Source organism: Ambystoma mexicanum, chromosome 5p (assembly GCF_040938575.1).
Source record: "Ambystoma mexicanum isolate Mex_15411 chromosome 5p, UKY_AmexF1_1, whole genome shotgun sequence".
Lineage (NCBI taxonomy): Eukaryota > Metazoa > Chordata > Amphibia > Caudata > Ambystomatidae > Ambystoma > Ambystoma mexicanum.
In genome coordinates, this window is record NC_090930.1 from 1119118322 (window position 1) to 1119144781 (window position 26460).

The window sequence follows — 26460 nt, forward strand, 5'->3', positions numbered from 1 at the left end:
GCTAGCTGAATATTAATGTCTGGTGACAGGCAGGCTGTGGAGGCTGCTGTGTGGGTAAAAAACCTGGTCTTTGGCAGAAAAGGTTAGACATTAGATGGAAGGACCACATTGGGCAGAAGTCCAATATTATAGTATGAGGATGCACTGATTTGTGCCAGATGTTGTACATAGGTGTTTGGATGCTTCATCACTGGGTATAGGAAATGGGAAAGAGGGCTTGAAGAGGGAAGGGCTGCTCGATGTTTGAAGGTAGATGTTGTGTTGCTCTACCTAAATACGATCCTTGAGACACAGAAATCCTTTAGCTGACCCCACTGCCAGGGATCATCCGCTCGCACAACCTCACCTGCTACAATTACACTGATGACACCCAAATTATCCTGAGAATCCCCAAGATGAGCTCGGACCATCCCCCCCGACCTAGCAGCTTGCCTCAGTGATATAGACCAATGGATGACTAGAAACCACTTCCTTCACAAGGATGACTAGAAATCACCTTTCTCAACCCAGAGAAAATAGATCATGGTATGAGGCAACAAAGCTCTACTCCCGCAACCACTTCCATGGCCTCCCTCTCTTGGAAGCCCTCCAACCACCACCTACAACAGTCAAAGACCTTGGCTGCACTACTATCCGGCTAGGGGGATCAACATTTTAATATCAGTTTTCTTCTCTTTCTGAAGTGCATTAAACTGTAAAGCAGAAGGCTCTGAGCAAGGACAAAGATCTAAGTAGGCAAAAAGGGAACACCTTGTCCTCACTGAAACTTTATGCCCGTTACCGAGTAAACTCACTGATCGGGGGTGAAATATGTAATATAAAGTCAGCCGAGTGCAGAAGATTGGTGATAATGACGAGACTGAATCTGCTGCCTCTAAATGAGTGGAGAAAGTGGGATAAGTCTGTGCATGTTAAGAAATGCTCATGTTACATAGGTGGCTGATGAGTACATCTCCATTTTCTTACTACTCTGTAGGAAATGTTCTGATTTACGCAGAAAATATTTAATCCCTTATTTTAGGAATTGTAACAATAACTCATTACATTACCTCAGCCAATATCCACAGCACATGAAACATAACTTGCCGTATAGCTAATTCCTACTTCTCAAGAGGGTAATATCCACAGAAAACACCTTAAGAGAGGAGAACTTTAAGATGGCAGAAAAATACGATAAATGGGGTTACCCCAAAGTTGTAGTAGAAAGAGCACAAGAAAAAGCAAGTTTGCTAAATGGGAACAATCTTTTGATTCCAAAAACTAAATCAACAGAAGTTCCTTTTCTTTATGCTCTTAAGTACAGCAGCCAGAGCCACCACATCAAAAGACTGATAAAAAAAAAAGAACTGGAGATTTATAGAAATGAACCCTCAACTACAAACATTCCCTAAACCACCAATTATTGTGTATAAGACAGGACACAATCTAAATGACCAACTAGCGAAGGCAGAAAGACAAAGGATTGACAATCAACAAATATTAAGAAAGAGGAAAACAGGCACATATGCATGCTTAAACTGCAATAATGTTATGAGAGGGAATTATATAAAACACCTACGAAATGGAACAAAATACAATTAAGGGACTACGCAACTTGTGACTCTAAATCAGTCATTTATGGACTCAGCTGCCCCTGCAGCATTTATTATATCGGACAGACTATAAGGAAGGTCAAAGAATGCTGGAATGAGAATAAAAGCAACATTTGCACACAATATTAGATCCCTGGTATAGCAACATTTTTCAGAAAGAAGTCACACAATAGTACAATTGAAAGTGACAGTGTTGGAGGTTGTGAAAACACACCAGAAAGGAGGGAATCACAGTAAACGAATGAACAAGAGGGAATTATTCTGGATAGAAAAATTGGGGAGTTTGACACCAGAGGGGATGAACGAGGAGTTCAATTTGAGCGCATTCTTATGAACAGGGCACAGAGATCCACATATTGATGGGGTGAGACCTAGAACAATGTTCAAATAGTACTTTATTAAAAACAGCACAAATATTGAGACTTTAACTAATATTTTATTTGTGTTCCACAATTTGCGAGATCTACAAAACGCTAAAAACTTGCAAAATGTTGAAATTATGTGTCTATATTTATGCATCACTTGAGATTATCTTCAGATTTTGAAATGGTATTAAGATTCAGGTACAAATATTGAATGTGGGGATGGAAGGATAGGTAGTATGATGTATACACACATTATGGATAAAGTGGCCTTCGGAACACCAAGAAAACTGACCATAAATCTCAGGATAAGTACATGGATGTTTCCACCGACTCAAGAGGGAGTTAATGAATGGAACAAGACAATGTAATCCCATAGCAACATCAGACTTAGAAAATTGTGTATAAATGAATGGACCAAAAGAACATTAGGTGGGATTACACAAACAGTAATTCGTTAATTACCATCTAGGAGGTTTAAATAGTTCAAATGGCCTATACAATTGCCATAGAATAAATTACCCAATAAAGTGAAATGATGATAGAAATTATGAAGTTTACTATAATGCACTAAGGACGCACCACAATGTGTACTAACATTTAACCGATACATGAGGATTAGGATGTCTTCATCTTCTTTCGGTGTAATATCTTTGGTTTTTACATAATATCAATAACTTGGCCATATAGGTAATAAGACACATGAATTGCGTTACAATCCGATAAAATCAGTAATAACCGAGAAATAAAATGAACGCTATGATGTCACCACACTAGTGCGTGATGATGTGGATAAACAAATAGCGGCCATCTTGGGCCCACGAGAGAGAGCCATGAGGGGAAACACACACGGGAGAGACAAATAAGCGCTACAGTGCTATTAAGTAGATCCAGAAAGCCCTAGAATGTTATTATAGCAGGCTATTGTAGCTCTCTTGATTATAAGTCTCCAGACTTGAAAAACAGCTGCTTTAGGCCGCATTTATACTTCATCTTAAGTGCAATCGATTTGAATTACTGTGAGAATGACCTGTACCTATCCAAGCAGATCTATAAAGCATTAGAACGCTACTAGAACATGCTATTACAGCATTTATGATTAAGATGTCATCAGCTCTTTATAAAAACAACCGCTGTTAAGCCACGTTTACACAGACTCATAACACTAATATGTTGACTGAATGCGGGAATGACCTTCACCTATTTAACTACGATTAAGTAAATTTCGAAATAGAGATGCATTGAGATACTGAGTAGCACGCCCCTTTTCAATAACTTATTTGCCTTGGACGAAATTATTTTTTACTGATAAGACACACACATTGAAGGCGGGAACATTAAAGCCAAAAACCGACCACCAATCTATGTGCACTTTACCTTTTTAGCATAGGAAAGTAGTGAGTGAGGAAAGGGAAAGGACCTCTACATTCCAATTGTAGTCATCACAACAGCGAACCCTAGGGCGTATGCGACAGCTACATATGTAGAATATTGGCACAGGGCAAATAAGCTACTGAAAAGGGACTTAGACATAGGAGTAACTCCCCTCAAACTAAAAACTTCTGTCAATTATGTGTTAAAAACATTTGGGTATAGACAGGACGTGACAGCCCCTTGACTCTATTTGTATCTATTTAGTACTGAGTAGCAAGCCATTATGAAACCAGGGGGCATAGAGGTTTAGGAATGGAACATCCAGTGAGCCGCCAAGGGACCACCTACATTCACTGGATTTAGATCCTGCAAAAATGTCTCCAACCAAATTTAAACTCCTTACAGAGGCACTGTTGTCCCAAACCCCAATTTCATCATGTAATGCTGTTTAAGTTAACTTTCTCCCCCATATCGTCAGCCAGACCACGGCATCATGCAATCTCTCCACAAAGGTTAATCTAAGTGATTCGCTCAAATCCTTCAGAAAGAAGCGTAAACAAAATTAGAAGCTGTTATCAACAAGACCCCTCCACCAAACAAAGTACTGGCGGATGCCTGCCCTGCCTAACTAGCATAAAGCAGTATTTGCTACCAAAAAGAGCACTATTCCACAACGGTGAGAGAGGCTATCACTCTTTCTTCAGAGCTGTTTAAAAATTAGCAATCCCATCATTTTCTACTTCAACAATACCACATACTGCAACATCTTCTCCCCATTCAGCATCCAAAAGACGGACAAACCATTGCTTCATTTCTCCCATCCGATAGTGATGCTAGCCCTTCCACCACCTCAAATAACCATTTGACCATTCTGCCATTTGACTTCCAGAAGGTCTTTGAGGACTTTTCCTACAAGCTGCTCAAAGCACTGAACAGCTTGAGACATTGGCAACCCTTGTCCCTCATTCACTGCGGCTATCCATGCTGCCCCATCGTGGCTCCAAAATCCTCAACAGCTCTTTGTCTACTGGATTGGTTTGCAACCATTTGAAATGCTCCTCTCTTAAAAAAAAACATTTGCTAGACCCTGCCGGCTCCCCTACACAGAACAGTATCAGCTTGGATCCCAGTGTTGGATGAGGCACTGATTCGGGCAGTAGGTCCATGCTGATCTTACTAGACCTCTCTGCATTTTTTGAAACTGTCAGCAGCCCCATTTCGATGCAGTGATGCCAATTATCTGCAGGGGTCTCAAATAACACCATTAACTGGTTCACATCCTTGCTTCAAAACATTAAGCATATCCTGACAATCGGTTGTCCCTCCCTCCTTGCCCTTTACCCTACGCCATGCCCCAAGGTTATTCCTGCTCACCTTTGCCATTTAATATCAACATTAAAACCTTAATTAACATTGTAAGTCTCCTATAAGGGTGCAGGAGAGAGAGAGGCTGACACAGAGGGACAATTTTCACAAATATTTATTGAGACGTTAAAGAAAAACACATCTGTCCCCATCACTATGAAGGGTTTCCCTGACTCAACCAAAACTAAAAACTGTCAGAATGTCAGTCAAACAAATAGTCACCTTCCAGTGTCCAAACCAATCTCTAGCCATTGCGCTCTACAACTAAGGAGATCTAATGACACATATGCTCTTCCACCAGGTTGATGACTCCTTTCTCCTGGTGAATGTCAAGAGTTCTTCTTGACAACTGTTCTTACCATGCCATCCTGCTCAACCGTCTCCGTGATAACCTGGGGATCACCGGTCAGGCCCTGGCGTGGCGGACTTGTTTCCTCTCTGATCGACCCTCCCAGGTTCAACTTGGGTCCTTCCTCTCCTCTATCTCAACCTGCGGTGTTCCCCAGGGGTCTAAACCTCTCTCCCTGGCTGTTCACTCTATACCTGGCACTTCTTGCACACCGCATTGCAGCGCTCTGCCCCAATTTCCAGTGCTATGCGGATGACACTCAGCTCATTTTCCGGCTACCCTCAGCCACCTCTTCTTCCTCTCTCATCTCTGTCTGTCTGTCCGCCATCCTGGAGTGGTGTGCTGCCAATGATCTCTGCCTTAATGTCAGTAATACAGAGATTCTCCTCATCGGTGTTAGGGAGAATTCTCTGTAAAGGCTAATTTCCCAAACCTAGTTAGTCCCCCAGCAGCTTTGCTGGATTTTTGGGGTTTATTTTCTTCTCCTGCTAAGAGTGAGACTCTTTTACTCCACTCTTAGACATGATTTGAGGTGTTCCTTTGTCTTTCCATGTGTTTTATGGGCTATGGGGTATTTTACTCCATAGGGTTTCATGTGTTTTTGATGTGGGTTACACAGCACCCTCTGTGCCGTAAACCAGGGGGTGTCGTAGCGACCCCCCAACATAGACTCTATACCCTGGGACTGACTACTGTCTCCCAGGGCATGTAAAGTCACCATTGGCTTTGCTAGTCCCAAATTATGAACAGAAACCAGTACAAACCATCATATCGTGGAGTTTTGGCTGGTGGCAGTGGATACTACTTTTTATATTCGACCGCGAATATATCTCTATGGGATTTTCCCATTGTTCGAGGCTACCAACTTTAATTATTTAATTCCTATAGCCTCGAACATACCGCTGGTTTATTTATTTAATATGAATTCATCGGTTGGTATTTTTTGCCAGAACTCGATTCTAAAATGGTGTTTGTGTTCTCTTCTGTGACTCCAACCCAAGTCGAGCCTTTGTTCCACTTTTTGGCGGGCTTCTCCACAGAAGCCTCCAAAAGTGGTGCCACTCTGTCTGGGTACCACAGGGAGTGCAGAGGGGGTTTAGGCACCCTGGATGAGTTGCCTTGGCAACTCAAGTCGCACTCTTGTGTGATTGGCCCAAGTGGTGAGCCGGCCGGCTCACCACTTGGCATGTTTGATTGACAGCTAGGCTGAATGAATGGGGGTTTGCTGCATAAAAGCAGGGCTTTGGGGACTGGAACTTCAGAAGTCGCCACAGGACATAAGAATCAGAGGAGGGAGAAGCTGAGCCGACCTGCAACGACAACACCACCGTTGGAGCCCTGCTGAACCGTCTCACCACTTTTCCCCGACGACAGAGGAGACCTCCAGTCCGGAGAGTCTTCTTCCTTTAACTGGTGGGGATAACCAGTTTTGCCTTCTTTTCACCTTCCTGGAGCATTTCGTGGCCGCCTTGCCTGTGCCAAGCACCTCGGCAACCGGAACACCAGGGTTTACCACTACCGCAAATTGAAGGGTAGTACCTTTTAACCGAAGAACTCCGCGGCTGGTGTCTTCCCTGGCAGTGCAACAACCTTCATCTTTCCTCCATGGCGAGACCTCTTCTTCCTCTGGACGAAACACCGACTTGCACCCGCAGCCAGGAACAACTGCCCCCGCTGGAGCTTCCTTCACACTCAAGGTACTGTGTCCCGCCTGGCTTCCCTTGCGACAGATCGTTCGGGGTGACAGTAAAGCCTCGACTATCTAACCTGGGCTGGCCGGGGACAACCTAGCTAACTTTTCATGACTTGAATTTCATTCTTTGTGTGCAAACTATCTACAAGACTCTTTGGGCATAACCCCACTGTGTGAACCTGCACCCCTTCTGCTTGCTCTCTCCAAGAGTGGGCCTTGCAATTGACTTCCTTGCTCTCCAGTAGAATTCTGCCTATCCTGCCTTACTGTGGTTCTTTTAAAAGTATTGAAATTTGCGTGCTTCCATAACTCTGCCTTTTCCCTCCCTTTTTAATAACTTATTAGAGTGCCATCTTATGTTAAGTGCTCACCTCTGTCTGAAAATAAGTGGTGTTTCTCACTAAGACTTGTCTAATAAGTAATTAGGGTTGTATATATATAATAGTGACTGTGTGCTGAATTTACTTTTCTCTTTGTGCTAGTGTAATTTACAAGTGTGTCTTTAAGTAAATAATTATATACTTTTACACCAAAGCTCTGGTCAGTGTTTGCTTGTGCTACTCAATAGGTATCTCTGTACCTATTGTGTATACTCTAGATACTGCCTAACTCTTCTTGATGGAAGTCTGACTGCTCAGCCACAGCTACCAAGTGAATCTGTGTGGTACAGACTGCTACCAAGTGGGTTTACTGCCAAACACCTGTAGTCTTAAATCTTTTGCAGTGGTCCCTAAGGGAACTGCACAGGTTTCTGCCTAACAATCGGCACAACCGCTCCCTCCTTACCTGTCACTCTCTGGCCGGCCTCACTTGGCCCTCCTTCTGCTCCCACCTGTGAGGCAAAAAACCTTGGGGTCATCTTTGACTCAACGCTCTCCTTCTCTCCTTACATCTCTTGAGTCTCTAAGAAGTCACAATACTAGCTGCACCTTCTTAGAGGTATTCTTCCTTTCCTCTCCTTGCCCCAGAAGGTCACTGGCTCCAGAGCTCTGGTTCTCTCTAGGCTTGACTATTGCAAAAGCCTCTTTCTAAATCTGCCTGCTTCTACCCTCTGTAACTCATCCAGAACAGGACTGCAAGACTTGTCCTTGGCCTCAAGCCCAGAGATCGTATCTCTCCAGGACTGAAATCGCTGCACTGGCTCCCAGTGGCTGCAAGGATTAAGTTCAAAACCCTCTGCATTGTCCACAAGGCCTTCTGGGGCTTCGGGCCCCTATACCTTCAATGCTCTCTTCCTAAATATCTTGCTCTCGAGCTCTTCGCTCATCCGCCTCCAACTCCCTCAGGGTCAGTCGCTTCTCCAAACAATGAGTTTGTGGTAGATCTCTTTCTTCGGCGGGGGCCTCCCTCTGGAACAGCCTCTCTGCCTCCCTGAAACTTGAGGAGAAACATCTCCGGGTCCTAAAGGCACCTCAAAACCTCTCTCTTTGCTTCTGCTTTCTTTCCTCCTCTCCCATGCTGACTTCCTGGCTGATACTGAAACTGCACTGGTTACCTGCTCACACTCTGATCTCGGGCCCAAGTCCCCTCACCTGCCAGTCGCTTACCTGCACTGCCTTCCTGGCAACCCTCGCACTTGAGGACTGTTTCTGTACCCTACAGTCCCACTATCAGCACTTGACACCTGATGTCTGCTCTTACCCTTGCCACCTGCTATACGTACTTTACCAACTGTTATTTATACTTTTATCACATGTACCGCACTGTACCCCCTGCTGCACTTTTCCCCCTCCCCCTTCCGATGCACTTGCGCGATCTGCCTGACACTCGGCCTAGTATGATCGTTGTCTATCATCCCTCTGTTCCCCCTCCCTTACCTCGTCGCTACTTGAAACACTTGTGTATAGGCGCGTTATAAATGCCATATCATTTCATATCAAAGTTTTCTCAAGCCAGGGGGAATAACTCCCTTCCCCTGACGATATCTGCTTCCACAAATGTTCACATAAAGTCAATAGTTCCTGATCCAGGAGAATGACACCCTTCTCCTGGATTGGGTATTGACTTCCACGTCCTTACACAGGATGTCACAGAATGACACCCTTCTCCTGGATTGGGTATTGTCTTCCACGTCCTTACACAGGACCAGGGGGAATAGCTCTCTTCCTCTGATACAGTGCAGTTACCTTGGTATGTTAGACCGCCATTCAATACAGTTTGACATTCCTTCCAACTGTAGGCAAACTTCTACTCTTTCTCATTGGTATTCTCTTTGTCTGGATTCTAGACCCTTTTCACGCTTCCTATCTAGGAGGCCCAGACCCTTCTATTGCATTCAGCAGGCTTCGCCTCCCCACTGTTTTGAGAAGATTTTCTCCTTGACTCATTTCTTTATTGTTGTGGTTCTTGACCCTTCTCTGGTGGTCAGTGGTTCTGGGTTTGTCACTGACACAAGGAAGCTTTCATCGGTTGCACACTTTGTACACTTCACTTTCCTTAATGTTGGGGGTCCTCAACCCTTCTCTTATGAGTAGTGGGCCTATGTCTGCCACCACGATGCGGATGGTCTCTTGTGTTGCTTATCTGAGCTTGGTTGGGGTCCTCGATCCTTCCCTGGTGGTCAGTGGACATATTGGTATGGCCACTGGGATGAGGGAGAATTCCTCGGATGCAGTAGTTTTGATTAGGGGTCCTCAACTCTTCCCTGGTGGTCAATGGACTTATTGGTACAGCCACTGGGACGAAGAAGAGCTGTGCTATACGTTGGGCCTTTCTGGGTCCCCTGGGCACAGTAGTTACCAAGGGGATGAGGTGAGGTATCCTGCTTTACTTGTGGCACTGCGTCCCCTCCGGTTCTCCTGCCTCTCAAATTACCTTGATTTGGGTGTAGGTGCGCTGCCGGGGCATCCAGGGACAGCAGTCCTCTAGCTTGCTTCTGCTGGCTCTTCAGGCTGCCTTCTGCTGTCTGATGGACAGCTTTCCTCCGCTCGCCTTCCCTCTGGTCAGTTGCGCAGGCCCACTCATACAGATCTGCTAAGACGCTAATGCAGGCGTCCTCCGTTCTCTCCGTCCTCGGGTCTGCCAAACGTGTTTGAAACTCTCACATCAGACAAACTCTGCACTCCCAGCATATACCAGCTGGGCTGACTCATTACTTAGTCCATTGTCAGTTTTTATAAAATGTAACAAGGTCTCATTTGACCCATTGTGTAAGCCCTCCCTTGGTCTCAATCCTTATGCCTCCGCGGGGCCACCTTGTACCAGTATTTCAATAATTTGTGATCTTCATTGCTCCCTTGTTCTTTGCTGTGGTACTTTTGGTCACACTGAGATATTCTGTATTACAATAGTACACAGGTCTACTGTCTAGAAAGAGGCTAGCGGAGGAAAGAGGAGCTAGAGTATGTGTTGGTGCAATGGTGTTTACCGGTCCATACCCCAGGTGGTCTTCCTTGTCCCTCGCCCCCCCAGCAGGGGCGTTCCTTCCCATGAGGTCCTCCCGCATTAAACCACCCCTAAGGGGAATATTAGGTAGCAGCCATGTCTCCCTACCCTCATGGGAAAGGTCTCCCTATCCCCTCTTTAATTCTTATGTGGACGATACGCAGATATAACTGCACGGTTTTCTGGGAAAATGAACCCATCTTCTGCCTTCTCCAAGAACTGCTGGGAAATCCAAACCTTGAAGCAGAATTACACCAAAACTGAAATTCTAGCCACAGGGTCAGCACATTTAACCAGACTCCCTCTGTCCTACCATTGATGGTCAACCCTTCCCCATGAATCCCATGGTACAATCATTGGTTTATTGTGGGATCCAGATATATGCCTAAATGGCCAAGTCAGTGCTGTGGTCAAAAATGTCTTCTTCCAGATAAAACCGCTGTGAAAGTGTTTTGTCCACATTTCCATGGAAAATCCCCTCATGGTGGTCAGAGCGTTTGTCAACTCTAGACTGGATTACAGCAACACGCTTTATGCAGCCCCTACCAAATTAATCATTACGAAAAAAGGTCCAAAACACAGCTAGTGACTTGAACGTTGCTTTAAAAAAAAAAAATAAACATTCACTCTACACTAGCTCCCCGTGGCTAGACATGTTGAAGATGCCTCACCTTTAAGAGCATTCACGGTCCTACATGCAAAACAAAATTCACCATTATCTACAATCTAGAACTTTCATTTCAGCTGACGCTTACCTCCTCACAGTTCTTTCGTCGTACTACAGGAAGGAAGGAAGGAAGGACACAAATGCTTCTCCATTTTCTGCCCTCACCTGTCGATCTCCTTGCACCGTCATCTAAGAGCCATTGAACTCATGCATTTAAGGGCTGCAATCAAACGTTCCTCTTCCAACCTGCCTGCTCATCATCCCTTATTTGGTCCCTATCTCTACTGCTTTATGTTGCTTCCCTTTACCTCTCCCTTTGCCTATGTCCACTCCTTCTTTATCCTTTAAACCCCCCTCCGAACCACATGTATCTTCTTTATCCTTGTTTTTGTATCCGCCAACCACCCTTTTGGGTGCCATCTCACCTTGTCCAACTGTTTCCTCCTTGAAGAGACATTTCAGTTTGCAGTGTGTGCACCATAAATAAAAATAAACAAATATAAACGTGTACATATTCACGATGACCTTCACACTTAACCTCTGACAACCCACCATATGAAATATATTGCACGCTGTATTATGCCATGCTATGCAATATTTGTGCCAATAGTTGATGTGTGCAATGTTGGTTACTTTATACTGACATTAACATCCAGCTTTCAACTTTATTCCCTAAGTGCTACACATGTGCCTCTGCTCTAGCACCTACGCACGCCTCACACCACTAACATCTTAGAATTTACCAAGAACTGCATAAACTCGCATTCTGTATGCCAGAGACTTCCAAGATGGTGCTCGATGCAACGCTCATCTTTGACTCCACACTGACGGTTGTTAAGAACATTTACTCCAGCATCTCATTACCCAATCCTTAAACAAAACTAATAGCGACTTAATGAAGGGGAGTAGCTGGGAGATCGAGAATAATCAATCATATCCCTGGGTTCAAACATGAATTGGGAATAGAAAAAAAAATGGGAACAACCTAAAAGGAGTCCAAGGGGAAGTCCAGCCCCTCTCAGGAAAGCATAAGGAGGGCTGGAAAAGTGGATCCTGGGAAAGGTAGATGCCTCTATCTCAGCTCACTTGCTACAAACAGACTGTAGAAGCAGAAGCACACCAGTGGAGGGAAGTCTATTGGAGCCCTGGAACCTTCTAGAGGAGACTGCACACCTGCAGACTAAAATCGGTCTTCAATAAAAAATCCCCAGCAGAGGACACATGGCCTAGGAAAGAAACCAGTACCTCCTCACTCGGAGGTAACGGAAGAGCACCAGCCCATGACTTCCACCTGCAAACCCAAGGCAGAGGAACGAGACTGGACTGTGGTAGGAGAGCAACTAATATATCAGCTGCCTGACAATGGAGGAGGTTGGGGCAGAGATAACTATCTCAACAAGTTGAGCACACAGAGCACAAGGCTCAACATACCAAGTCCAGGTCAGGGAAAAGACCAGGTTAAACACCACGAAAGCGAAGGCCTGAGGAGAGACCCCATCTCAAACATGATGATTGAGGTCTGATAAAAGACCTGGTGAGAACTCATTACCCTGAGGTCCGATGGAAGCTCTGACAAGAAAACAAAACCATGAGGTATAAAAGGAGAAACTAGGTCCCCTGTGAGGAACGAACAAGAATACTGAACCCGAGATCTGGGAGAAAGACCTATGATAAAGTTCTGACCACAGGCTCTTGAGGAAGATCCTAGTTGCACATGTAACCAGAAGTCTGAGGTGGAATGCTTGCATACTAGGGCTGGAAGGGACCTGTGGCAAGGTGAAAGCCCATGTGGGTGCCTGGTAAGGAGCCATTCAAGGCCCGAGTAAATCTCAGGAAGACATCCTGACAGACCAAGGAACAGCAGAGAACCACAGAGGACAGCAAGAAGTTGCACACCTACCCCAAAAGAGAATGCTGGGAAAGGGCTGGAAGCAAAAGGGAAAGCAGTGATTACTAGAAAGAAAACAAGACAAACTCAGGTACAAGAGCCTTTCTAAACAAACTGTTCATTACTTAGTTTAAGGACAGACTTTTTTAAGAGGTTTGAGCTATTGTTTGTGCCAGTCCTTGGAACGTTCGTTATTGGGCTAGGGTAGCCAACAGGCTAAGGACATGTTAAAGATTAGGGTATTAGCATTTCTGTTGACCACCTTCTGAAACCCTTTTGTTTCCAGATTAGGGTGTGTCTACCAGAGACAAGAATTTGCTAAGATTAGGGACTTTTACAGAAGGAAAAGGATGACCCTTGTCCTAACCTCCATTTAGTTTTTGCTTAGAGAATTTGCATTCTTAATTATTTCCCTAGGATTGATAGTCATTAAGCCACCCTTACCCTCATATAATGTTTGTTCGCTTAATAAAAACATTAAAACCTTTTTCAAAGTCTTGTGTCCCACTCCTCGTCCTACCACAGCATCTAATGATTCCAATGCTCATATGCAACTGGAAAAGTGGTCTCGAAGCTAGGCTCAACCTGCCGCGTTGACAGTCTTGCTATTCTTGTTCTACCTGCTTATAATGGCCTACATAGATCCCATCTGAAATCGGTAGTCCTGCTGAGAGTCTGCACTCTGAAGGAGGCTGTGCATGTTACTGTGGTGTGGCTTCTTGAGCCCACCAAAGGATAACTATACATTTCTTGTGGAGCTCATGGAACATTAGGAAGAGAGGGTGATGTGAACAGCAATAGATGAGGAGCAGTCTCACATTTCCTCTGATCTGTGATTTTACCTGTATGTTAAATATAAGACAACTCTATTTTAAATGATTTTTATTTGGATGCTAGAAGTAAAATCCTGTTAGTCTATGTGGTAAAGTAAACCTGTTCAATGGGACAGATTTCAAGTTTTCATGGAAATTTGTCTGAATAGAAGGCTGTTATTGTGTTGTCATTTGATCATATGTATACTCTTTGTGTAAAGGTTCTATGGACTTTCTATCTAGTTTGCCTTCGGGTGTTCAGGTTGGGGTGGTCTGATAGACACACATCGAGTGCCCTTTTCTCAATATTCAATGTGCATTTCTTCTTGTGGGTAGGGAAAAGCTACAGGTGCACTTTGTATGTGCCATTTGTTTGTACACATCTCAATATTAAATTGCTCAAATATTTGTTTGCATTTCAGCTATGGAGAAGCATTGTTTGTAGAGAGTTAGATATGTCTGAACTGGAGCGAAAACATACCTAAACAGCCATGAAATATAATTAAAGAAAAATTGAGTGCCTTTGCCGCCTCCTTGTCAAGTTTACAGCTAAAATGGTCAGAAGAGTATATTAGTAATTCACTACCACCCAAAAACCAAATTAAGGTCTAAAAAGGTTACGATCTTATGAGTCATAACTCAAGTTATGCTACTTACATAGTCACCATGCTGTGGCACGAGGATGTTCATTTCAGATGACTTGGCACTCACGATCTCACAATCTATGGACTCCTCGCTGAGGTATACGTGGCAGCCATCTGTCTTATTAATAGAGATGGTTGGCACTTTTCCCATCACCTTGAGTAGAACGAACACACATCAAATCAAAATAAGTGAAACATTGTAACCAAGTGAAATACACAAAGCAGACAGACATGTTACGATTTGTAAAAATGTAATACAACTTTTCATTTCTTTCATTTATGATTAGTGTCAGTATTCATCGTTATTACCTCCTTTATTGATTACTTAGAAATCAATAAACCAAAATACATTACATCAAATGCATCCACAAAACAAATCCAATGAAAACTCACCAAAATTAGTTCATAATACACACATGAAAGAGTAATAAATAAAATAGAAATCATTAGGCTAACAAACAATGGTCAGGCATGTAAAGAGCAGGCAACACAGTCGAAAAGCAATAGAAAATGCAGTGGACTAACATACTGCAAGTCCATAGTCCCCTTTCCTCCATCCTGTATGAGCATCCCTGGCTAGGAACGGGAAGAGATTTTTTTCACCAGGAAAAAAAACAGGTATTTCCCTTTAAATCCAATTGCGTGCAGGGGTGCGGCCCATGGGGGCATGCGCTCCTTTGACCCGCCCACCGGCGCCACACCTCAGTTCCCTTTGACGATTCAGCTGTATTACTCTGCCTATGGATGCTGCTACATTTTTAGGGGGATGATGGTGGGACGTATGGAGGAAAGGGCACTATGGACTAGGAGTATGTGTAGTCACTACGGTGAATAACTTGTAATTGCTCCTACGTCAAGTCCCCTTTCCTCCATCCTGTATGGGTGAATACCACTGATTGACGCCCTGGGGAGGAGTGTCGTCACCTAGACAATGAGAACAGATTTCGTAGCACTGCCTGGCCGAAGGCTGCATCCAGGCAGTAATGCTTGCAGAAGGCTGATGGAGTGGCACATGTGGCTGCACTGCTAATTTTTTGCGATGGTACACTTCTTTGGAAAGCGCCCGCAGTTGCCTTTGCCCCGACAGTGTGCACGTGAATGTTTCTTGGAATTTCTTTACGCTACGCCTTATAAGCTTTGTGAATAGCTGAGACCATCCATCCTGCTATTGAAGCTTGCCAGCCCGGTTTCGATCCACCAAAGGTGACAAATAGGGTGTCTGTGTTGCGGAACCTTGCACTGGAAGTGCTGTCTCATGACCCGAAATCAGAGGAATGGTTGATGAGACTGCCAGATCGGGACGTGTAATTATGCATCCTTCAGATCCAGGGAGCACGTCCAGTCTCCCCCACACAGAGACTGCGCTATCAGAGCTGGCCTAACCATTGTGATCTTCTGCAAAGGCAGGTACATGTTCAAGAAGGATAGATCTAGGACCACTCGCAGGCCTACCTGGATCTTCTTTTGAATAGCAAGGATGCTGGCGTAAAACCCCAACCTCCGCTGCAGGGATGGGACCTCCTCAGGATTGCATCCGGTTGCTCTAAGCCATGCCCGTCCGTATCATGTCTGTCGCTACACATATGGCTCTACCTGCCATGTCAATGTGTGCGACAGTGACTTCCATGAGGTCTTGAGCCACTAGCTTGGCTTCCGCCAAGCCAGCCTTGAATGATGCTTGTTTGTGAGCTGGTAAGCCATTGATTTGCCGTGGCCAGGGTGACGTCAGCATTGGCCAGTCTGAGATGTAGCCCCGTGTTCGAATAAACCATTTTGCCATAGGCCACTAGGACCACCTTGCCCAACGGGGCTGAGGTGGATGTGCTGGCCGAGGATGCTTGTGGCTTGGCATAGATGGAGGCCGCCGCAATGAGAGAGGGTGAGGTGCACGGGCATGAGTAGCGTGCCCCCCCTCCACCTGTCTATACTTAACATCCAGCTACTCGCTGACTGGCTGCATAGAGTGTGGCTTGGCTAACCCCTTTCTAGCCAGGGTCTCCACGTCCTTTTGCAGTGGTATACCTAATCTAGCGTCTGCTCGGATGGTGAGGACCTCTGCCAAAACCACTGCCTCCGGCTGCTCCTTCTGGGACTGGGGTATGCCCAGGTACTGAGCCAGGCCAGCGATTCTGTCATGAAACGCCCTAGCTAAGGGAGGCACATTTTGCTTGTCTTCGTCTGTGTCTTGTTGTTTCCCATTATCTGGAGTGCCTGTTGGGTCCACTGGTGGTGTGCTCCCAGCTGCTGACGTAGGGGTGGCCACCGGAGGCAAAGACCCTGCTGTTTCAATGGGGGTGGCCAGTGGTGCAGTATGTTGAGAGAGTGGTACGCTCCCACTAGGAGCCAGTGGGTGTATTGGCGCTGGTTGAGGCAGGAGCATGGAGGGAATCATGTCCTGGATGATACCTTTGAGAATGCCTGCCATTTGTGGGGACCGCATGAGCTTATCAAAAAATCACTCCTCACAAGCTGGTTGCGTGTGTTCCTGCAACAGCCCCAGCATAGGTGTAGACCTGTACAATTGCTGTCTACCCCTACTGTGCCTGTCGTGTGTACGAGGCCTTTGTGTAGCGCAATTGCGCCGCTGTGGTTGGATAGGTGGTCCACCATGTGACCTGTGGCGCAGATACCTGGTACCATTCCATCCTGGCGGTTGTTTTCCACCTTTGCAGCTCGCTGGGTTGGCAGGGCACGCTTCTGGTCGGGCCGCTATTTTGTCTGCTCCTGCTCCACGTGCTTCCGTGTCTGTACTGGGCCTGGATTCAGCCTACTTGCTTGTACGTATAGGCTCTGCACCTAAGGCATGGTCCTGGTAGGCTGTTGGCCCTCGGCAATAGGCCAGTAGTGCTGTCCCTGCGTAAAGGCGCTACCTCAGGCCTGGATCTGGTAACTGAGCAGTGCCCCTTGGGACGTGTCCCAGTGTTTAAGCCACTTGGATCCTTGACGACGGGACCCGGAGGATCCTTCAGTTACCTGAGGCTCAGTACCATTCTCATCAATAACATAATCCGGTTGGCACCTCCCGCCGGCGGACCGCCCTGGGAAGGAGTTGCCCTTGCAAGATGCTTTAGAGAAGACAACACTTGCCTACTTGGTTTTTCTTCTCATGTACTCCTTTATGTGGTCTGGTGGAGTCCTGGCGAACAGCTCCCTCCACCACGCTAGCTGGTTCTTTAGGGACCGGGGAGTCAGTGCATCGTACGCCGAGCAGCTGTCCCATCCGCAGTCTTCGCCGAGTCACAGGAGTCGGAGGGCGTGCAGATCCGACGTGGCGAACAAACCGTCACAAGACGGGCACCTGCTGAGGCCCACTGCGGCCGACATGCGCCAGGGACGGTGTCCTGTAAGAATTCAAAAGTAAGGTAGGTTTTAATTTTGTCAATAAAAAACAAATAGTAAAGAGAAAAATGTTTGGAATTACAGGTCACGGGGACTCAACCACGAGTGCTGGTGAAGTTGGTCTGCTCCTGTCGACGCAGGAAAGAAGACTGAGGGGTGGCACCGGTGGGCGGAGTCAAAGGAGCACATGCTCCCTTGGCCGCACCCCCACGCGCAACTGGATTTAAAGTGAAAGAATGTTTTCTAGTGAAAAAGGTTCTGCTCCTGTCCCTAGTAAGGGACGCCCATACAGCATGAAGTAAAGGGGGTGGGACGTAGGAGTAAGACAAAAAAAACTCAAAGGCTACTTGCAGCACAAAGCAATTCTCTTCAACATAGAAAGTTCACTAAGGAGTCCAATAGTGCAGCTCTCAGACCCTGTATACTCTATGACCAGGCTGGGGACAACAACATATATGTACCCTAAATATTGCCCTTGGCTTGTGTACAAAGAACACAGGGCATAGGAGTCCTGGAGTTATTCAGAAATTCATGCCTCAGTCTACAATAAGAGTGTTTAGAAAAATAAAGTGGGCCACATTTTCCCTTTCACATCCTTTGGTGACCATGTTTTATTTGCAGCAATTTTGACCGCAGCAATTTTAACCGTGGTGTTTTCACCTCGGCCGTATTGTGTGTGTTCGAGTAGGGGATTCATGGGTGGTGGGTGGCAGGGTGAGGTGGTGGGGGAGGGCTAGATGAGAGGTTGAAGGGAAACCCCCCTTATTAAAAAAAAGAATATATAAAACAGCCAGGGTAAAAACACCATGGTTAAAATAGCCGCTGGGAAAATGGCTGCATTTAAAAAACATAAAAAAATGTTCTCACGGTTTTCAACTCTCTAGCCAATCAACAAGCATGGAATGGAGGCCTGCTTCCAAGCTACCTTTTGTTATGTGTTCACACAAGGCTCCGGGCAATGAGACATGGACAAGCTCTGTAACGGGAAGCTGCGTTTGAGGCATCCCTTTTCCCCTGCTCAAGCTCAAATATTGTATGTGCCCTTGAGCACCGCTGTGTGCTAGGTGACCTTCGCCCTCTTTAGGAGGTCCCTCGCCATAAGTTTCAAACCACTAACCCGGGTGGTCGGTCATTTACTACACAATTGATCTCTCTAGTGTGGGCTCTGACAAATAAAGGGGATTCGTCCCTTCTCCCCAAGGGCGAGCAACCCCCTTTGGGACTAGGGAGGTGAGCCTGCTATGCGTAACACCCCCTAGGGGACAGGGCAAGCAGGATCTCACTGGGGGTGAACCCCCTATCCCCATTAGAGGAAAAGGTATCCCCAAGAAAAAGTTTTATACCACATCCCAAGTGTTTTCTGGCTATATGGGAATTCAGCAGGGTAAACACTTGCATGGCCCTTTAAAAGTGGGTGGCTTGGTTTCAGAACTGTTTGTTAACTGAAGAGCCGGAGGGAGAGAGAGCGGAAGAGAAAGAGTGTGAGAGAGAGAGAGAAGGAGAGAGAGAGAGCGAGAGAGAGCAGGGGAGAGAGAGAGAGCAGGAGAGAGAGAGAGAGAGCAGGGAGAGAGATCTATTGATTCAGCCAAAGGGTGAAAGAGACAAGGCTGAATAAGAAGGCAGAGAAGGGAACGTCTCCCATCCTGGAGGCAGAGCAATGCAACTGGCGTGGGGGGCGAATAACGCAGAAGCCAGTGGAACAATGTAGAGTCCAGGAAGGCGTGAGCCAGAGGAGCTCTGAGCTGCAGAGTGGAAGAGAGACAAAGCCGACAAAGAAGCAACATCCTGGTGTCTGTCATCCCAGATGCTGACGTCCTGTCAGTTGCAGGCATGAGGAACAAAAGCAGAAGACCGGATTGTGAAGAAGTTTGAGTCGGGGTTCCTCACCGTTCCAAGACACTGCCTCCCCCGACGAACAAAGCACCAGTGAACCATGTAAGCAGCAAGCGCAGAGGAATGGGAGGAGGGCGGTGATGCACCAAGAGACCCCACAGACTGAACACCAAGATACCTCGAGGGCGTTAAATTAGTGAGACATTGAGACCGGCATGCAAGCGATGCAGCCCTTGAGGGGCTGAATATCCAGGCATCACACGAGGGAGTGAAACCAGGGGTAATCCCTGAATGGCTGAGGAGCCGCCTTGCCCACACCGTGCCAAGAATAAAGGTACCCACAAGGGCGTGAGAAGATCAATAATCTAAGAAAGGCTGAGGAGCCAGTAAGCGCACACCAGGCTAACACACAAGATAAACATACAAGCAAGGAGGAAGAAGGGAAACAGCTGAGACGTGCCGAACTACCAGAGACCCATAGCAGGGGCCAAAGATATTCCCAGCTATGAGAAGACAGGCAAAGACAGGGCCACAAAGCCTGTTGCATTAGAAAAGGGACACTTATAAAAATCATTGGGTATATTTAGCAGAATCCAGAGCAAACTCTGCCAGAAAGAGCAAGACTAAAGGATATTTTCTTTTGAATTACATCAGCAGGGCTACAGCCTGAGAGAAAATCAAGAACATTTTTGCGTCGCAGGGTTCGGAATTGAGATTTGATGAGCAGGAGCTAAAACCAGCTCCTGGTTATCACCCTGTAGGCAGGAGCTACCGCAGGGGAACAAGGACCTATCAGAGATGCTCATTTAACTTTGTCCATTTTGTATGAACATTGTGTTGAAATGTATATTGGATGTGTTCTAATTCTTCTTTGTTCAAATTCTTAAATACCCAAAATAATGTCACAGTTACAGGTTTTGAAGACACCAGATGGACCTAGGAGAAAAACGTATCTACTGGTAGGTATTGGTTTCAAGCTAATCAGGCTCTCCTAGGTAAGAAGCAGGAGCTAAATAGCTCTCAGCTCTCCTCAATTTCGAACCCTGGGGTGGGGGTCAGAAACCAGCCGCCACTAGCCAAGTTACAGGGGAAACAACCCTGTATCAGTGGTAGGGTCAGATGTTAAGTTAGATTAGGTTTGAACATAGGATAGTATTTTTCTGTAAGACATCCTGTAGAGCACTAGTTTGTTATTTTCTTTGTAGCATAGGGAAACCGTCATCATAGCAGCTGTGTCATGAGGGGCATACTTTTCTTTAATAAAACGGACATTCTGAAAACAGGTCTTCTAGTCCGGTGGAAATAAAAATGTTTTATGAACTGCAGGAACACAATCTGTGGGAGAACCTAAAAAAGTAAACATGTGAACATACCTAATTTAAACGCCGTCACCCCCATTGCAATGTATTGCAAAAAAAAAAACAGTCAATAAGGAGACTTTTCTGCATTATTAAATATAGTACATTAGCGGTGTGATGCACTACTGTACAGGATCTATGTCCATCCCCAAAATGTGGGAGGAAATTAATATAAAATTTATATTAGGGATTTCCCCAAATGCTGCATACAGTATTTCCACAAATTGTCCCGTTACCATCACCATCACAGTAAAACGAATCATTAGTGGGATACATGCCTAGGATCTAAGGCTATAAGCAAGGATATGGAGGGCTGAAAGGAAGTCAAGGGACGGTTCTAAGCCTCAGGCCTGCTTAAGAGCACTGCATGGCCAAATGACTTTGGGGCAACCATTGCATCCAGTCCACATTTATCTCACTGGGTTATTGTCTTTCCCTTGGAAATGCTCTTAGGACAAACTACCCATTCTTCTAGGCCCAATATTGTAAATCCCTTCCACATGTCTGCCACCACTTGAATCTTAAGGATACTGAGTTACACCTCTGGATATAGGGTTCGGAATCGAGGGGAGCTGGAAGCTATTTAGCTCCTGCGTGTAGCTTATAAGAGGCTGGCTAGCTTCACACCAACACCTGCCAGGAGTCACTGGTGGTGCCCCAAGCCAACTGATGCTGAAGAAACACACCTATATGAATTTAACTTGTTTATTTGAAACAAATTATACATTTTATTTTTTAAACTTTCCTTATTGATTGATTCACGCCTCAAAACATACATTTACACATCAGCACTGCGAGGTACAACAATAGTACAGTACATGTTAAATGTAAACAGGCATATGGCTAAATTCTCTTGGCTTTACAGAATATGCGAGGCAATGCTTATACCTTGGTCACACGCTTGCATGGTGGGATATACTTCAACAGGGCCCGGGGGCCCTGTTCATCGTCTGTGATGCACGCATTGGCTCCCCTGGATCTGTCCCTGGGCGTTGAGATAACCGATAGGATACACAAGGCCCCCATATACTCCTTGGCTTGTTCTGCGGGTCACACAGAAGGCCATGTCATCAATGTAATTTAACCATACAAGTTCCTTGAGCCAAGCCCCCACCTCATGTGGGGTCGAGTTAGTCCATCTCATCAGGATACACCTCCTCGCAACTATCATACATGTTGTAAGTAGCTTCCATTTTTGTTTTGGTATCAGGGGGAGACAACCAAACATGCAGCACAGCAATTTGCATGGCATTGTGTGACCCATCATATTAGAGACAACTTCCATCACCCCTTTTCACCGCCTAGAGCAACCCCACAACATATGGATGAGGTCCACTGATTCCTCACTACGCCTTGGGCAGCAGCTCGACCTGCAGCGGTTAAGAAGGTGGAGGCGAGCAGGAGCTTGATACGCTCTGTGGAGGGTTCTGAGTTGTATTAACTGTAAGCATGTATTGAATGCACCGCAATGCGTGCGTTCGCAAAGCATGGGCCATTGTTTGTCTGAAAAGGGAGCTCCAGCGTCCTACTCTCACCTTCGCCTACACTTCAGGGTCTCCCAGGGAGAGTCATGTTAGATTAGCCCATATACAGTAGATACCACCCTCCTCGTGGCCGGGGAGTCCAAAAGGTATTTCAGCAGCGGGATTGCGTGTGGCATATTAGGGAGCGTCAGGGACCACGCTCTAAAGGTGGTGCAAATCCTGAAGTACTGTAATCTGCATTGGAGCCCCCTCCCATCTTTGAAGAGAATTGTTCTTGTGTTACAAATGTACCCCCTGGGTATAAGTCAGCAATGCGTTCAATCCCTGCTCCACGCCACTCCTGGATCATGGCTTTGTCACATGTTGGTGGTTAGATCTCTACATTCCAAAGTTGCAGGCCCGAGTCAAAGGGGATATCAACCCACAACCGCTTCAGCACCCTGTTCCAATGCGTGCACTGTGCATGCCACCAGGTCGAATTTGCATTTATCTGATACCCTCCTTGATACCAGAACCCTCTGTAGGCTGAATGGTCGCACCAAGCATCTTTTCATGCGCACACAGTAGGATGCAAAGTACAATTGTGCTGCGAGAAAATATAACTTCACGTCAGGTGCACCAACTCCACCACCCTCCCAGGGGAGAACCAGGGTGTCCCAGCTAACTCGGGTGGCCCATGGGTGCCATGCCAGCTTCACTATCTGGGCCTTCAACAGACCGAAATAGCTGACCCCTGGCCACACAGGGATGTTTGGAAAATGTAGATTAATTTGGAGACTATTGCCATTTTTGCAATTGCAATCCGCCCCAGCAGCGTGAGATGGAGGTTACACCACCTCTCTACCTTGGACTTTAAATCATTCAGATATCTTACATGGTTGTCTTCCAAGAGTGTTCGGCCAAAACGACTAACTCGTACCCCTAAATATGTGACTGACCTTTTCTCCCATCTATAACCTTCAGTATCCGGGGGCTAAGTAGTTGAATCATTCATTGGGAAAAGGGTAGACTTAGACCAGTTTATTCTGAGGCCAGAAGCCTGGCCAAACTCCGCAATTTCCTGTGACAGTGATCGCAGGTTGGTCGCAGGGTCTTTAAAATAAAGGATTTCGTCATCCGCATACAGCAACACCAGTTCCCTAGCCTAGCCCCGCCCAATGCCAGTCCTTTTGTCAAGTAGAATTTACATAGCCTGGCCGCCAGTGGTTCAATCGTGAAGAGCAATGGTGAGAGTGCCTAGTGCCGCAAGACAAGTCGAAGGTCTCAGATCTCCTACCCTCAAGTACTATGAGAGCATTCACCCCAGTATATAACAAACACACCGCCATCAAGTAGTATTCAGGAATGCCCACCTGTCTTTGCACCTCAAATAGGTAATTCCACTTGACAGAGTCGAATGCTTTCTCCATGTCGAGTAGCGCCACCAGTGCCTGCACTTTGGGGTCAATCTGAGCCAGTATTGCGAAGAGCATGCGCAGATTCAGCGAAGTCTATTTTCCAGGAATGAACCCCGACTCGTCTGCATAGACAATGGTTGAGACATACAGGAGCAATCAGTCTGCCAACACCTTAGCAAAGAATTTTGTGTCTAGCTTTAACAAGGATATAGGGCGGTACGAGGAACAGTTTTGAGGGTCCTTCTCAGGCTTTAGGATCAGGGTGATCAGAGCCTCACGCATAGTTAGGGGGAGCTGGGCACTTTCATCCCATTCTCCCACACTGACAGCAAGTGTGGCACTACTTCCGAAAAAGAACTTCTATAGAATTCGCTGTGATTCCTTTTTTGCAGGGCGGTTTAGCAGAGGGCATGGCACGCATCACAAGCAGAATATCGTTCTGCGTAATAGGCTCGGCCAGCGCTTCAATTCCCTCTTACTACAGTGCCGGCAGAGACGCCTTGCCTACATATCTTTCTAGCTCATTCGCCTGGAGCGACGCCCTAAATGCATATAGACGTTCGTGGTATCGCCAGAAGGTGTCCAGAATGGCTTCCAGTTTCACTACCACTCCACCCCCCTCAGTTCGCACAGCGGTAATGTCTCTGGCCCCCGCTCACGTCTGATCATGGTCGCTAAAAGTCTCCCCGGTCTGCCCTCCTCCCCGTACCGACGAGCCATTGCCGGACACGCCTGATATTTAATCTTGCGTTCGGCCAGATTGTTAAAGTGGTCTAATGCGTTCCTCAGGTCAGCCCCGGAGTCTGCTTCCTTCCTTTCCTCGACCCTACTTTCATAGCACTCGATTTCCAGCTCTGTTTCAGTTAGTTGCCTACATATCATCTTCAACATCCCCAGTTCAACGATAGGCCTCGTAGGACTAACTTGAAAGCCTCCCATATAGAGCACATCTTGGTGACAGACTCCAGGTTCTCCTGGAGAACCAGGCTTAACACTTCGCTTCTGAGCACTATATATCTGATAGGGCCACGGCTTTAAATCTCCAGAAGGGTCGAGGGACACCTGCACCTCCCGACTCCAGTAACCAGAGGAACAGCGAGTGGTCTGATAGTGTTCTGGGGAGAAGGATACAGTCGACTGTTCTTTGTAAAAGAGGCACACCTGCTAGGAAGTAGTCCATTCGCGAGGAAGTGTTGTGAACAGTTGAATGGAATGAGTACTCCCTGCCATCCAGTCTAAGTACCCTCCATATATCCTCTAGCTCCAGCTCCACCATGTCCCTTCGCACTGTTTCTGCTGCTCGGGATTGTGGGTGAGTTACCAGTTGATCTGTCTCTGACCAGGTCTAGGGTGATATTGAGGTCTCCCGCCCACACTATATTGGTATGTATGTACTTGTGACATAAAAAGAGGGGTCGTCCACATTTGGTCAATATTTGTTAACAATCATCATCAAAGTGGACCCCCAACATCCTGAGACAATCACGTACCTTCCTGCACGGTCTATCTCAGTTTCTGCGGTGCGGAATCTAAGTTACTTGTGTATTAGTATCATTACCCCAGCCGAGTAGGCAGAGTAAGAGGTGTAGTACTTCCCATGACCTGGTGACCCCCTCATCCCCCCCTACCCGGTTAGTGGGTTTCCTGCAGGAGGGCCACCTTGGCTCCATGTCTTGCACAGTATTGTATCACCTTGCGTGGATTAAGCACACGCACGTTCCAAATTATCACACTACAGCTCGCCATGGCACTGCAATTGTTTCGGACAGGTCGGCCCTGCTTGCATATATTCTTGTACCCCATAACAGCCAGGCCTTAAACTCAAGAGACGTTAATCATTTTGAAGTATTAGCTCCCAACAATCCCCGGTCCATCTTCCAACCCCCACCCCTCCCACCCACACAACACCCAAAATGCCCTCCCCCGCCCACACTGGCCACCCCCAACTAGCAGTGAATAGTGCCCTGCCTTCCCAAACACCCAAATCGCCAAGGGCCTCGGCCCCGGGGTGCCGGACTCCCCTGCCCAAGGGCCCGCACACCAGTTCAGATCTCGGGGGGGGGGGGGGGCTCACACAGTAACATCTTTGTTCAGCAGTTGGACTGATTCATTACATGGGCTAGCATCTATAACCCACAAGGAGACATAATGTATACAAGCATTGAGATTGTGGGGTTATTGGTCTTAGTTCACAGGGGCTGTCCCCCCGTACACGCAGTAATGCTCGGTCCCAAACCGGTATCAGCCCATGCTCACTTAGCTCAGATTCAAGCAGCTCCTCATTCCTTCGGCAGCGAATTCAGAAAGTCTTGCACTGGCGCGGGGTCAGTAAAGAAGTGCACCTGGCCTCCATGATGCACCCGCAGCCTGGATGGATACAGCATGGCATACTGTAATTTGCGGTCACAGAGAGCTTGTTATGCTGCCAGAAAAGAGAGGCGAGCCTTCTGGACCGAGGGGGTGAAATCTGGATAAAAGGAGACCCAGGTGTTCTCATAGTTCAGGTCTCCAAGCTCCCGAGCTCTGCGGAGAATAGTGTTGTGGTCCCTGTAGTTCAGTAAGCAAGCAATTATTGGGCGGGGGCTCTGGCTCAGGCTCTGAGTCACCTGCGATACCCGATGCGCCCTCTCAATCAGAATTGTGAAGACAATGGTGGCGAATATTATTCCTCCGGGATCCTGCCTCCAAATCTTAAATTCTTTTCTTTCATTGCGTTGACCTCTCTCTGGAGTGTTCAAATCGCCTGTGTTAACTCGCCACTGGTATCCTCCAGGGCCCCCACTCGGTGCTGCTCTGTCTTAGATATTCGCCCACTTTTCTTCTCGATGCGTTCTTGCATATGGTCGACTTTGTATGCCATTCTGTGAAGCTTCATGTTGATGGACGCGAAGCCAGATCTCATCTCCGTCAACACCAGAC

General features: G+C 46.6%; 1 protein-coding gene across 2 annotated transcripts in view; it reads right to left on the minus strand.

Moving 5' to 3' along the window:
- CAP2 (cyclase associated actin cytoskeleton regulatory protein 2) overlaps window positions 1–26460 on the minus strand; it is a 1372251-nt gene that overhangs the window by 148379 nt on the left and 1197412 nt on the right. For both annotated transcript variants that reach the window (XM_069613602.1, XM_069613603.1), the window contains one exon: window positions 14144–14284. In XM_069613602.1, coding sequence (XP_069469703.1) covers window positions 14144–14284 — 141 coding nt within the window. The remainder of the gene's footprint in view (window positions 1–14143; window positions 14285–26460) is intronic.